Below are 14,823 nucleotides of genomic sequence, written 5' to 3'. Positions count from 1 at the left end.
AACGCAAAAAAAAAAAAAAAAAAAAAAAAAAAAAATGAGATTGTACAAAAAGACTCGTGAGGGCCCATCCAGCTCAGCACCTTTCCCGTGCCCTGAATTGCCTCCCTCAGGGACTCTCCTCTCCGAGAAGCGAGAAGGATGACGAATGTAGGTACCAAGTGCAGGTAGAGGATGGAAGGAAGAGGACAGCGACGTGTTGTCATTTCCCCAGCCACATCCAGTGGTTCTGTCTTGACTCCTATTTCTGTCTGTGTTGCTCTTTTCCTGCCAGTACTTCAGGCTTTCCTGTTTTTACAGGTGATGGAAGAAGGATTGGGAATCCCTTAGAATGGACTCCAGGTGCTGTACTAGACTGTGAAAATACTGGTGATTAAGCCAGAAGGCGTTATTTCTTTAGCCCTTACAGCCAGAAGTGGAGGGTGATGACTAAAAAGTCCAGTGACAGAGTTCTGCAGGCCTGAATCACTGCTTGTGGGCTCAGGAATGGGGTCCTTAAAGGAGTCCCATGGACTGCCATTGGCAGGCAGTGGTCCCCCACTCATGATGGACCCCTAATGTGCAGCTGTGCTGGTGGACCCGGAATGCCCACATGGCTAACCAGGTCTCACATTTTGCAAAACACAACCCCCTAGCCAAGTGGGTCAGGCATGAGGAGAGACTACGGGTGGAGTTGCTGGCCCCTTGACAGATTCCTCTTGCCCAGTCTGTGACGTGAGCTTCAAGACAGCCTGGTCCTTGGATCTGGAAAATCAGCCATAGTTTAATACCACCTGGAAGAGTCTTCATCTAACACTTTTCCCCCCTTTGGCTTTCTTTTCTCTGCCCTGTCTTTTTATTCTTTTATTTTGGTCATGAGGCACGTGGGATCTTAGTTCCCCGACCAGGGATCGAACCCGTGCCCCCTGCAGTGGAAATGGAGTCTTAATCACTGGACCTCCAGGGAAGTCCCTGTCTTTTTATTCTTTAAGACAGTTTCTCAAAGTGTATTTTGCAGAATTTGCATTAGAATCACCTCTAAGGTACTTGTTCAAGATTTCATTTGAGAACTATTGCTCAAAAACATGACATCAACTCTGGCTGCACAAGAGAATCACCTGGAAAAAAAACTTTTAAAAATACCAATTCTCTGGGCCCCATACCCAGAGCTTCTCATTTGATTGGTCTGGGTTAGTTCTGATTCAGTAGTCAGGGATGCAGCTGGAATACATATGTTAACAATTATTATACTTACCAATGATTTTTTTTTAATTTATTTTTATTTTATTTATTTTTGGCTGCGTTGGGTCTTTGTTGCTGCACATGGGCTTTCTCTAGGTGCAGCTAGTGGGGGCTACTCTTTGTTGCGGTGCAATTCTCATTGCAGTGGATTCTCTTTGTTGTAGAGCATGGGCTCTACGCGTGTGGGCTTCAGTAGTTGTTGTGCGTGGGCTCAGTAGTTGTGGCTCACAAGCTCTAGAGCGCAGGCTCAGTAGTTGTGGTGCACGGGCTTAGTTGCTCCACAGCATGTGGAATCTTCCCAGACCAGAGCTCGAACCCGTGTCTCCTGTGTTGGCAGGCAGATTCTTACCCACTGCGCCACCAGGGAAGCCCTTTACCAATGATTATATTCAACTTTGATGAGGGTGGTTGAGGTACCATGACATTTTGAAAACGCTGTCTAGGCCTTCACCAAGGGTATAATCTGCTACTCTTGGGAATGTTCTCTGTCTTGAATTCTGGTTCCACCAACTTGTGTCTGATCTTGGGTAGTTATTAACCTCTCTGTGCCTCAGTTTCTCCATCTGTAAAATGGAGGAAATAAAAGTACTTACTTTACAGAGATTGTAAGGATTAAAAGAAGTTAAGACAGAAAGAGGTCATTTTTATTTTGGGAATCTCTCTCTCTCTCTCTATTTAGTTGGCTCTGGTTCTCTGATAAGGCAGTAATTCAACTGTTTCCATGTCCTCCTTCAGCCTTAGCCTTCCCATCCCACTTGCCCACTCACACGAGATACTCCAGTCATGGTTAGAAGAAATTTTCTCTATATATGATTTGTTGTGAAGAAAAACAAAACATGCTAAAATTGTATTTTACAAAGAATTTCCTCTAGTGGATATTAATGTTCAATGTATGATGGTTGAACAATGAAAATATGTTATTAAATCTCTAATGAGATTAATAATCATGAGATTTAATAACATTAATTTCTTATTAATTAATAAATAATTTATTAGTTACTTCCAATCAGTTGATTAAAACTTTATTTTTCTTTTAAAGTTAGAACTGTGATGATACCCAGTATATCTTTGAAAAGATAAAGAAAACTGATAAACCTTTAGCCAGACTCATCAAGAAAAAAAGGGAGAGGGCTCAAATCAGTAAAATTAGAAATGAAAAAGGAGAAGGTACAATGGACACCACAGAAATACAAAGGATCATAAGAGACTACTACAAGCAACTATATGCCAATAAAATGGACAACCTAGAAAATATGGACAAATTCTTAGAAAGGTACAATCTCCTAAGACTAAACCAAGAAGAAATAGAAAATATGAACAGACCAGTCCCAAGTACTGAAATTGAAACTGTGATTTAAAAACTCCCAACGAAAAGGAGTCCAGGACCAGATCGCTTCAAAGGCAAATTATATCAAACATTTAGAGAAGAGTTAGCACCCATCCTTCTGAAACTATTCCAAACAACTTCATATAAAGGAATACTCCCAAACTCATTCTGAGGCCACCATCATCCTGATACCAAAACTCGACAAAGATATCACAAAAATTACAGGCCAATATCACTGATGAACATAGACGCAAAAATCCTCAACAAAATACTAGCATTCTGAATCCAACAATACATGAAAAGGGGGGCTTCCCTGGTGGCACAGTGGTTAAGAATCCACCTGCCAATGCAGGGGATACAGGTTGAATCCCTGGTCTGGAAAGATTGCACATGCTACGGAGCAACTAAGCCCATTTGCCACAGCTACTGGACCTGTGTGCCACAACTACTGAAACCCATGCACTCTAGGGCCCATGTGGCACAACTACTGAGCCTATGTGCTGCAACAACTACTGAAGCCTGCACGCCTAGAGCCCATGCTCCACAGCAAGAGAAGCCACCACAGTGAGAAGACCGTGCACTGCAACAAAGAGAAGATCCCACTCCCCACGACTAGAGAAAGCCCACGCACAGCAACAAAGATCCAACACAGCCAAAAATTAAAATTAAAAAAAAAAAACATGAAAAAGATCATACACCATGATCAAGTGAGATTTATCACAGGGATGCAAGGATTTATCAATATCCACAAATCAATCAGTGTGATACACCACATTAACAACTTGAAGAATAAAAACCATATGATCATCCCAATAGATGCAGAAAAAGCTTTTGACAAAATTCAACATTCATTTGAAAAAATGAAAAACTCTCCAGAAAGTGGGCATAGAGGGAACCTACCTCAACCATAATAAGACCATATATGACAAACCTACAGCTAACATCACACTCAACTGTGAAAAGCTGAAAGCATTTCCTCTAAGATCAGGAATAAGGCAGGATGTCTACTCTTGCCACTTTTATTCAACACAGTTTTGGAAGTCCTAGCCACAGCAATCAGAGAAGAAAAATAAATAAAAGGAATCCGAATTGGAAAAAAAGAAGTAAAACTGTCACTGTTTGCAGATGACATGATACTATACATAGAAAATCCTAAAGATGCTAACAGAAAACTACTAGAGCTCATCAATGAATTTGGTAAAGTTGCAGGTTACATAATTAACACAGGTAAATCTCTTGCTAAAAATGAAACATCAGAAAGAGAAATTAAGGAAACAATTCCATTATCATTGCTTCAAAAAGAATAAAATACCTAGGAATAAACCTACCCAGACAGCAAAAGACCTGTACATGAAATACTATAAGAGGCTGACGAAATAAATCAAAATTGACACAGATGGAAAGATATACCATGTTCTTGGATAGGAAGAATCAATATTGTCAAAATGACTATACTACCCAAGGCAATCTATTGATTCAATGCAATCCGTATCAAATTACCAATGGCATTTTTCATGGAACTAGAACAAAAAATCTTAAAATTTGCATGGAAACACAAAAGACCCCAAATAGTCAAAGCAAATTTGAGAAAGAAAAATGGAGCTGGAGGAATCAGGCTCCCTGTCTTCAGACTATGCTACAAAGCTACAGTCATCAAATCAGTATGCTACTGGCACAATAACAGAAATATAGATCAATGGCACAGGATAGAAAGCCCAGAAATAAACCCATGCACTTATGGTCAATTAATCTATGACAAAAGAGGCAAGACTATACAATGGAGGAAGGACACTCTCTTCAATAGATAGTGCTGGGAAAGCTGGACAGTTACATGTAAAAAAATAAAATTAGAACATTCTTTAACACTATACACAAAAATAAACTCAAAATAGATTAAAGACCTAAATGTAAGACTGGATACTGTAAAACTCTTAGAGAAAAACATAGAACACTCTTTGACATAAATCACAGCAATATCTTTTTTGAGCTGTCTCTTAGAGTAATGGAAATGAAAACAAAAATAAACAAATGGGACCTAATTAAACTCAACAGCTTTTGCACAGCAAACGAAACCATAGACAAAACGTACAGACAACCCACAGATTGGGAGAAAATATTTACAAATGAAGAAACTGACAAGGCATTAGTCTCCAAAATTTACAAAGAGCTCATGTGTCTCAATATCAGAAAAACAAACAACCCAATCAAAAAATGGGCAGAAGACTTAAATAGACATTTCTCCAAAGAAGGCATACAGATGGCCAACAAACACATGAAAAGATGCTCAACATCGCTAATTATTAGAGAAATGCAAATCAAAACTACAATGAGGGGCTTCCCTGGCGGCGCAGTGGTTGAGCGTCCGCCTGCCAATGCAGGGGACACGGGTTCGTGCCCCGGTCCGGGAGGACCCCACATGCTGTGGAGCAGCTGGGCCCGTGAGCAATGGCCTCACGTGAGCCTGCGCGTCCAGAGCCTGTGCTCCGCAGCGGGAGAGGCCACAGCAGTGAGAGGCCCACGTACTGCAAAAAAAAAAAAAAAAAAAAAAAAAAAAACTACAATGAGATATCACCTCACACCAGTCAGAATGACCATCATCAAAAAATCTACAAACAATTAATGCTGAAGAGGGTGTGGAGAAAAGGGAACCCTCCTACACTGTTGGTAGGAATGTAAATTGTTATAGCCACTATGGAGAACATTATGGAGGTTCCTTAAAAAACTAAAAATAGGGCATATATCCGGAGAAAAACATGGTTCGAAAGGATATATGTGTCCCAATGTTCATTGCAGCACTGTTTACAATAGCCAAGACATGGAAGCAACCTAAATGTCCATCAACAGATGAATGGATAAAGAAGATGTGGTACATATATACACAATGGAATATTACTCAGACATTAAAAAGAATGAAATAATGCCATTTACAGCAACATGGATGGACCTGGAGATTATCATACTAAATGAAGTATGTCAGACAGAGAAAGACAAATATCATATGATATCACTTATATGCAGAATCCAAAAAAAAAAAATGATACAAATGAACTTATTTACAAAAGAGAAACTGATTCACAGACTTAGAGAACGAACTTATGGTTACTGGGGGGGAAGGGGGAGGGAGAGAGTGGGAGGTTGGGATTGACATATACACACTACTATATTCAAAACATAACCAACAAGGACCTACTGTATAGCACAGGGAACTCTGCTTAGTATTCTGCAATGACCTAAATAGGAAAAGAATTTGAAAAAGAATAGATACATGTATATGTATAACTGAATCACTTTGCTGTACATCTGAAACTAACACAACGTTTTTAATCAACTATGCTCCAAAAAAAACAAACAAAAAAAACAAAAAGAAACGCTAGAACTGTGGTGACACCCAGTGGCCAAAATGTTAACCACAGATTTTTTTAAATACATACATTTTCCTCGGCATACAGATACTTAATATTGCATCTATCTTATCTTTATATTTTGAGACCAATTTAATAATAAAGCATGAAACAGTCCTGCATTAAGAATATCAGCAATGATATCACTTATATGTGTAATCTAAAAAAATAGTATAAATGAACTTATTTACAAAACAGAAATAGAGTCACAGATGTAGAAAATAATCTTACGGTTACCAGGGGGGCAGGGGGTGGGGCTGCACTGACATATACACACTACTATATATAAAATAGATAACTAATAGGGACCTATGGTATAGCACAGGGAACTCTACTCAATACTCTGTAATGACCTATTTGGGAAAAGAATCTAAAAAAGAGTGGATATATGTATATGTATAACTGATTCACTTTACAGTACACCTGAAACTAACACAACATTGTAAATCAACTCTACTCCAATAAGAATTTTTAAAAAATAAAATTTTACCCAGTATAAAACAAGAATATTGTCAATGAAATGTGGACAAACCAACATTCTTTAGTATATTTTTATTAGTAAAACTTTTCCAGCCAGTTCAGGCAGACAAGAGCACAAGGTCATCAAAGGTGACATTCATAATAAAAACTTTTCCACTTGGAGAATGCAATTTGTGTGTAGAAAACAAACGAAAGACCAGACACAGGAGAATTGTAACAGAGACTATTAAGACTTCACATATGGCCCTTTAAATGATGAGGAAATAATTAACAATTCAGGTAACAGTGATTCCTCTATCTATTTCCCCCCTCAAATTGGTATAGGATCTATCCTTCGGTATATTCATTCTTTTGCTCATTCAGGAAATATTTCCCAATGTCCTATTTGAGAAGCAGACTCTGAGAGGGAGATTAATGTCCAGGAGGTTTATAGGAAAGTGATCTTGGGAGGATGGGGCAGAGGGAGAAGATGGGCTGCTATGCAGTCTCAACAACGGCTTCAGCTGACCCCACAGGGAGCTCTGAAGCTAGCATGACCCCTTAGTGTTGCCTCTTATTGGGGAAAGTGGGGAGAACTTTTATCCTCTGGGTCCATCCAGTCGTTGGATGTTGGCTACCCCCAGGAAGGGGGGACTTTCGGTGAAGTAACTCTTTTAGCTGAAGCAGCGCTGAAGAGGGCTGACAGCTGAGGCTCATCTACTGACAATACTCGCAGCAATTGGAAGAGTGAGTCCAGTATCAAGGGTGATCGGCCTATAGCTCATCTCAACATCCTCTGAATCACCACGCTGAAGCCATACGATGCCAATAGAACAGACCGGCCTTCTGACCTTTTAGAACTTAAACAAATGAACACCCATATAAATACTCCAGGCTATGAAGGAAGATTGAACTTTAAGAGAATAATGGGCACGGGTGGGGTAAGGAGAGAAAGGCTAATTTTGTCTCTGCTGATTTCTTCATCAGAGTAGAAGGGCAGGAAGGATACAAAGAACTATACCACTTGGACTGAGAAGTGTTTATTTACCTTATTCTGTGGGCAGTCTGGAGTCACTGTAAGTTTTTACAAAGAGAAGAGCAAGCGCTAAGTGGACAGTCTAGCTGGTAGTAAATTTTCTGTCATCTTTAAGGCCACTTCGAATTGCACCTTCACCTGAAAAGCTTTTCCTGCTTCAAGATTTTTAAGGGTCTCTCTGTACCCTTGGTCTTAGAATAAAATAAAAATTCCTTAGTGTAACTCACAAAACCCTGTATGATTTGGCTTTGTTTACCGCTCCAGACTCATCTCTCATCCCATTCCTCTATATTTGTCGGCCAGCTTAGGCTAATTTTGCCTCTGCTGATTTCTGCATCAGAGTAGACATCAGTAGAACTGGTGTCTTATTTATCTTTTTATCTTCAGGGACTGTTATAATACCTTTAACATGCTAATGCTTTATTGCTGAATTGAAGAAAAGTAAGTAGTCCTCACAGATTATTTTGTTGATAGCTGCTCTCCCTCAAAGAACCACAGAATCTAATCCAGAGTATTTCCTTTTCAAGTTTATTTTTGTAATAAGAAATTTAAAAGACTTCTGCACTGTAATTCGGTGGCCAGTCATCCCCAGTGCCCTAAATACCTATATTTACCATAAATTTGGCATATATTTCTTCTATGTGAAATATTTCTTCTCAGTTAAACATCAGTACAGTTGCAACTATAGAATGAGAAGGGATCGTAGAGGTAGTCTATTATATAAGCCCCTCAGTTCATAGTCAAATAAACTAACTTGAGGGTGTTAAATGATTTGAAAAATGCCACCAAGCTAATTAGTGACAAAGTTGAAGCTAGAATCTAGAAGTAGTAATTGCTAAATCATCATCATCATCATCATCACCATCAGTGTTTAGAGGCCCTACATGAACCAGGTACTCCTCTAAAGATGCTACTTATATATTATCTCATTTAACCTTGACAATCCTCTGAGGTGATACTATAATATTAGCTTCAATTAGAGTAAGGAAGGTAGGGCACAGAGAAGTTGACTAACTTGCCCGAAGTGCATGATGCATAATAATTCCAATAAAAGCCCTCAAACATATCTCTTTTCCCAGCTTCTTTAATTCCCAAAGCTGAACATATCAACATAGATAGTGGATTAAAAATAAAACTCCTTCCATTAGGAAATAGACTGTATCTCCTGACTTCTTGACCTGGGCTGGATAGTCAGCAACTTGCCTCACTTTGACCAGTAGAAATGGGACTGAAGTGACATTGGGTGACTAAGGAAGCACTCAAGAGGTGTTGCAGCTTCCAATCTCACCTTCCAGCTGCTCTCCTTAAAGTTGAAAGATTACAAGAAGAGAAAGACCCAGACAACAACCAGCATGTGAGTAAAATTCAGATCATTCAGTCATTCTAGCCACTAGGTGACTGCGACCACAAGAGTAAGCCCAGGTGAGACCAGAAGGGCAACCCTACTGCGTTCTACTCAAGTTGCTGACCCAAAGAGCAGTGAAAAATTAAATGGTGGTTGTTTTAAGCAAACATGTTTTGAAGTAGTTCATTATACAGCAATAGATAACTTGTACAGTGTATGATATTATCATTTGACTAGTGTTAGCATGGTGTTTCTTTTTCCATCTCATTACTTTTAATTTTTTCTGAGTCATTATATTTAAAGTAGGTTTGTGGTGGACAGCATAAAGTTGGGTCTAGTTTTTTAATCCGATATGAAGACCTCTGTCTTTTAACTAGTGTGTTTAGACCATTCACATTTAAAGTGATTATTGATATAGTTGGATTAAAATTTACCATCTTTGTAACTGTTTTCTATTCTGTTTTCTATTACATTTGTTCATTTTGCTCCCACCCCTCTTTTTCTGACTTCCATGTGTTTGAGAATTTTGTATTATTCCATTTTACTTCCTCTCGACATTAAAAAAAAACATTTTCAGTTGTTGCCCTAGGGTTTACAATATACATTTTAAAATATTCTAAGTCCACCTTCAAATAACACTATACTGCGCCACTTTATGAGTGTATTCCCAAGTCATCCTTCCCATCCCTTGAGACACTGCTGTCAATCATTTCATTTATCCATATGCTATGATCACCCTGGATAGATCAACCAGACAGAAAATCAATAAGAAAACAGCAGACCTGAATAACACTGTAAACCGAATGCACCTAACAAAATATATAGAATATTCCACCCAATACCACCAAAATAAACATTCTTCTCAAGCACACATGGAACATTCTCCAGGAGAGATCATATATTGGGTCATAAAGCAAGCCTTAACAAATTTAAGAATATTGAAATTATGTCAAGCATTTGTTCTGTCCACAATGGTATAAAACTAGAAGTCAATAACAGGAGGAAAGTTGGAAAACTCACTAATATGTGGAAATTCACACACTCCTCATCAACCAGTGGGTCAAAAAAGAAGTCAAAAGGGAAATAAAAGAATATGTCAAGACAAATGAAAATGGAAATACAAGATATCAAAACTTATGGAATGCAGCAAAAACAGTTCTGAGAGGGAAGTTTATAGTGATAAACACATACATTAAGAGAAAGATCTCAAATAAACCACCTAATTTCAAGGAATTAGAAAAAGAACAAACTAAGCCTTAAGTTAACAGAAGGAAATAATAAAGATTAGAAATAAATGAAATAGAAACTAGAAAGACAATAGAAAAAGAATCAATGAAACTTTAAGAGTTGGTTTTTTTAAAACATAAACAAAACTGACAAACTTTTAGCTAACCAAAAAAAAAAAGACTCAAATCAAATTATAAATGGAAGAGGAGACATTACAACTGACACTACAAAAATACAAAGGATTATAAAGGTTACTATGAAAAATTATATTCCAACAAATTGGATAACCTAGAAGAAGTGGATAAATTCCTAGAAACATATATCTTACCAAGACTGGACTCTCAGGCAGCAGCTGGTAAAGAATGTAGTTAAGGTGCTTCCAGGGAAAAGGTGTGAGATGGGTGTTTTGCCTGCTTCCTCTGCACTGAGCCCTGGATAGCTTTGTCAAGTGCTCATACGCCCATTAACTATTGCTGCTTCTTTTGCGATAGTCTTTTGGGTCTCATGTATGCAAGCCTCACTGGCTCTCAGAGTTAGGTGTTTTGGGGTCCCATCTATTGTGTGGGGGGGTCTTAAAAGTTTGGGTGCTAAATGTAATGTCCAAACTCTTCACTCTTCGGGGAGAAGCTGGTAGTTGGAGTTCCCTCCTGATTGTCCCCTACTGTGCTGGGAGTAGGGTTTATAGCAAGAGTGTGTCTCAGCCTTTTTTACCAGTTTCAGTGTGTGTATTTTCTCATTTGTCTGAAGTTTAGGAATCACTCAGCTAATTTCTGGATTTGTTTTAAAGGAAATTGCTATATGTAGCTGTACATTTGTTACGTTGGTGTGAGGAGTTCAGGAGTCTCCTGTGTCACCACCTTGGTTGACCACATATCTATGTGATCCATTTATTAAGTGTTAACTTGACAAGTTCATAACACATGGAAACAACCTAAGTGTCCGTCAATGGTGAATGAAGAAAACGTGGTATATAAATATATACAGTGGACTATTATTCAGCCATAAAAAGGAGGAAATTCTGCTATTGCCCAACACTAATGAAACTTAAGGGCACTTATGCTAAGTGAAATAAGCCAGACAGAGAAAGACAAATGCCATGTGATTTCACCTATATGTGGAATCTAAAAAAAAGCAACCAAAAAACCAAACGAATTAATAGAGAGTGTACTGGTGGTTGCCAGGCGCTGGGGAATAAGGGAAACAGATGATGTTGGTCAAAGGGTCCAAAGTTCCAGTTATAAGATATGTAAGTTTCTGGGAATTAATGTCCAGCATGGTGACTGTAGTTAACAATACTGTGTTGTACACTTGAAAGCTGCTAAGAGAGTAGATCTTAAATGTTCTCAGCACACACACACACACACACACACACACACACACACACACACACACACACACACGGAGTGGTAGCTGTGTAAGGTAATGGATGTGCTAACATTGTGAAAATCATTTGCGATGTATACATATTTCAAATCATCATGTTGTACACCTTAAACTTGCAAAATGTTATATGTCAAGTATAACTCAATAAAGCTGGAAAAAACAAAATGTAATAAAATAAACATGTAAGTCAGATGTATAGAGAAAAACAAAATAAAATCGGCTAATATTTAAGTTCACCCATTCTTTCCTCAGCTGTTTCAAGTCTACTCACCCACTCTCAAAGGCATTCTTCATTTCTGTTCCTGTGTCTGATTTCTAGCATTTACTTCTGATTCTTTCTTATAGTGTCCATCTCTCTACTGACATTACCTATCTGGTCTTTCATGTTGGGTACTTTTCTCATTACATCCTTTTAGATATTAATCATAGCTATTTAAATCACCTATTTGATAATACTAACAAGTGTGTCATATCTGAGTCTGGATCTGATGATTGCTTTTTCTCTTCAGACTCTGCTTTTTCTGGCCTTTTGTATGCTTTATAATTTTGTTGTTGAAAGCCATGTATGTTATTGGGTAATGGGTACCAAGACACAAAGTCTCTAGTATGAAGATTTATGTTAATCTTTCTAGGAGTTGGGCTGTCTTTACTCTTTCCTGTAGCTATAGGGACCAGAGACTTCAAATTCCTCCATGCCCTTGGTTTTGATTTTGGGACTTCCTTTTTTTATTTCTCCTCAGAGAAAGTCTGTGTCCTGTAGTCTTTTAAGCTGTAATCCACTGTTATCATACTAGCAACATATTGGTGTAGCATAGGGTGTAGAAGACGGGCAACATTCTAAAATCTTCTAAGACTTGGTCTCTTAGTGGGCTTGTCTTGGGAATATGCCTTAACAGGTGTTTCTGTCTCTCCTACAACGTATAGCTTTCTTGCTCCTGCTGCTACTGTTTTTCCTGTCTGCAGCATTCTCTATTTCCTTGATGTCATCTCCCCTGTTGAATAAGGGGGAATTTCCCCACCTTGGGTGAGACAGAGAGGTTGGAGTGGAGCGGAGTTCCCTTCTCCCTTTTGGGGTAAGGCTTCTGTATTGCCCTCTGGGGAGATGTCCTTCCTACTGGAGTAGTCCTTTCTTAGGGAGATAGGGATTCTCCTATCAGGACCATAAGGGGATTTTTCTTGAATCCTCAGACCTGTTCTGTGATAACCTGCTGGCATTTCTGGAGGGAATGTGTGTCCCACTCCCACCTCCCATGACTGCAGTTTCTAGGAGTTTCTCACTCTCACATTAGTTCCACAAAACTTCTGGAAATTGGCAAAATTACTAAATGTTCCCATCAGTTTATGGCATCCAGCAGGTTTTGCTCTAGGCAAACCAATATCAGGTGCTGTATCTCTGGATGTGATTGTCATTGATTTTGGCCAGTTTGTCTTGTTGAACAAACTGGAAGGGGAAGGGGTTGGCAACTTAGAAGTTCTTTACATGTCAGAGCTGAAGATACATTTTCTTGGCTAAGTTTCCCTACTATTGGGCGCACAGGAACTAAGAGTCACAATGTGGTCTGAACTGTCTCTTTATATTTGGCTTTGGGTGAGGGGAATGAAACAAGGACTCCAGTATAATCTCTACTTATGCATGGTATTTACAGGAGGTATTTTGTCAGGACGTTTTTTTAGGAATGAGTGACTCATGTGGTGATTAAATATAAGACTTGAGAATAGGCTAATAGAGGCATGGTTGGAGAATTACACAGAATAGCTTGATTGGGGTGGAGAACCGCACAAGAATCAGTAGGAACCGAAGCTGGAACTATTGTGTCCGGAGAACATTCAGACTGGGAAATGTTTGATTACATTCTGTGGTCAGCATGGAGTCACTACAGATTTTGTAAATGATAACAGCAAATACATAATCTAGCAATAGTATTAGATAAACTGAAGGGACACTGGGCTAGTAGTATCAACCTCAAGATTTAGTGTCTGACTAGAAATGAAAAGAAACTGAGGAAGGCTGTGATGTCCCAGTGATAAAATCAGACATTTGAGAGATGAGGTACAGGAGTCTGGCCTATAATACAGAGAACTTGAAACGCAACCAGATCTCACAACAGAAATTAGATTTTGGAGTCATCTGCATGGAGGTTATAGCTGAAATACTGAATAGAGATGTGGTCTTCGGGAAGAACGAGAGCTGCGTTTAGAACCTTGGGGAATGTGTAAATTTAAGGGGATGGGAGAACATAGAGTTAGCAGTGGAAAAGCAAGAAAGATGGGAGTAAAACCAGGACAGGATGTAAAGGAAATTAAGGTAGAAGATGGCCCTTTTTTTTTCCAACTTATGTCTGGCCTACAGGGGTAGACACTGAACTGTACAGATCCACCCAAGTCTTGACTGGAAAACAGCTTCCTATATAGTGTGGCGTGAATGGCTTGCTTCTTGCTAGAGTTTTACATGAACTCTTTTTATAGTGGAAATAGATGAAAATGTTCCACAAGAAATGGTTAGTGTTTTTATTAGGTAAGCATCCACATTTATGAGCTAATGTCCCATTCTTGGAATCTAACCAGGTAGGAGAGAGATTTGTGCTGGCTGTAAAATTGTGATAATAGCCAAATTTAGTACACAAAATTACCATGATCTCCGAGGTAACTGCAAACGATTTACTACAAACCAATATACAACCTTCACAATACATGAATTTCTTCAGACATCTGTACTTGTATTTATGTGCTGTATGTATCCATATATGAAGTACAATCGGATGCTCTACAGCTGGTATTTAGTGGCTTGTTTCTCACGCTGACTGCATGGTCAGTGTTTAAAGGAAATAAGGCAATGTTTGGTAAATCTCTTCTATAGCAACAAGACAGTTTTCATCAAGTTTGTGAAATGTAATTTTATTAATTAATAGAAGGGCATGTCTTACCAGACAAACTGTCCCAAAATAAATAAAGTTTCAGCATCATTAAAAGCACACAAACACACAGTTTTACAGGATACAATACAAAGTCAATTTTGATGATGTTCTTACTTGCATTTACTAAAAATCTGAGAGAGACTGTAATCAATCTCTAAATAATGATCCTGCATAAAGATAAAAGTACAGCACAGTTATTTCATAGAAGGTTTTGGAGTGACAGTTTGATAAGACTCTGCTTTAAAAGATATTAAGATATATCACAAATCAAATCACACTCTCTGTTAACATTACAGCATGGAATTGTACTTAATCAAAAATAAAAGTGGCTGAAGAAGGCTGTATACTTTCTTTTCCAACATAACACTAATTTCTATTTTTGGCATGAATTAATAACCTTTTCCATTAGTAGGAAAACGTGCTCTGCAAACTCTCGGAGGGCACCACGGCCACCACTGCTTTTGCAGATATATCCAACAGCCTTCTGGGCAGCGGCACAGGCATCAGCAGGA

The 14,823-nt window shown here is 38.6% G+C and overlaps 1 protein-coding gene across 1 annotated transcript in view; it reads right to left on the bottom strand.

The window, feature by feature from the left end:
• Nucleotides 1–14,684: 14,684 nt before the first annotated feature.
• Nucleotides 14,685–14,823, bottom strand: part of CMAS (cytidine monophosphate N-acetylneuraminic acid synthetase) — a 15,684-nt gene continuing 15,545 nt past the window's right edge. Inside the window, exon 9 of the mRNA XM_007449373.1 lies at nucleotides 14,685–14,823. Within this exon, the coding sequence (XP_007449435.1) occupies nucleotides 14,685–14,823 (139 nt within the window).

This window comes from Lipotes vexillifer, unplaced genomic scaffold (genome assembly GCF_000442215.2).
Source record: "Lipotes vexillifer unplaced genomic scaffold, Lipotes_vexillifer_v1.1 scaffold135, whole genome shotgun sequence".
Taxonomy (NCBI): Eukaryota; Metazoa; Chordata; class Mammalia; order Artiodactyla; family Lipotidae; genus Lipotes; species Lipotes vexillifer.
Note: the sequence above shows the minus strand (reverse complement) of the source record. Positions and strands in the feature narration are given on the sequence as shown.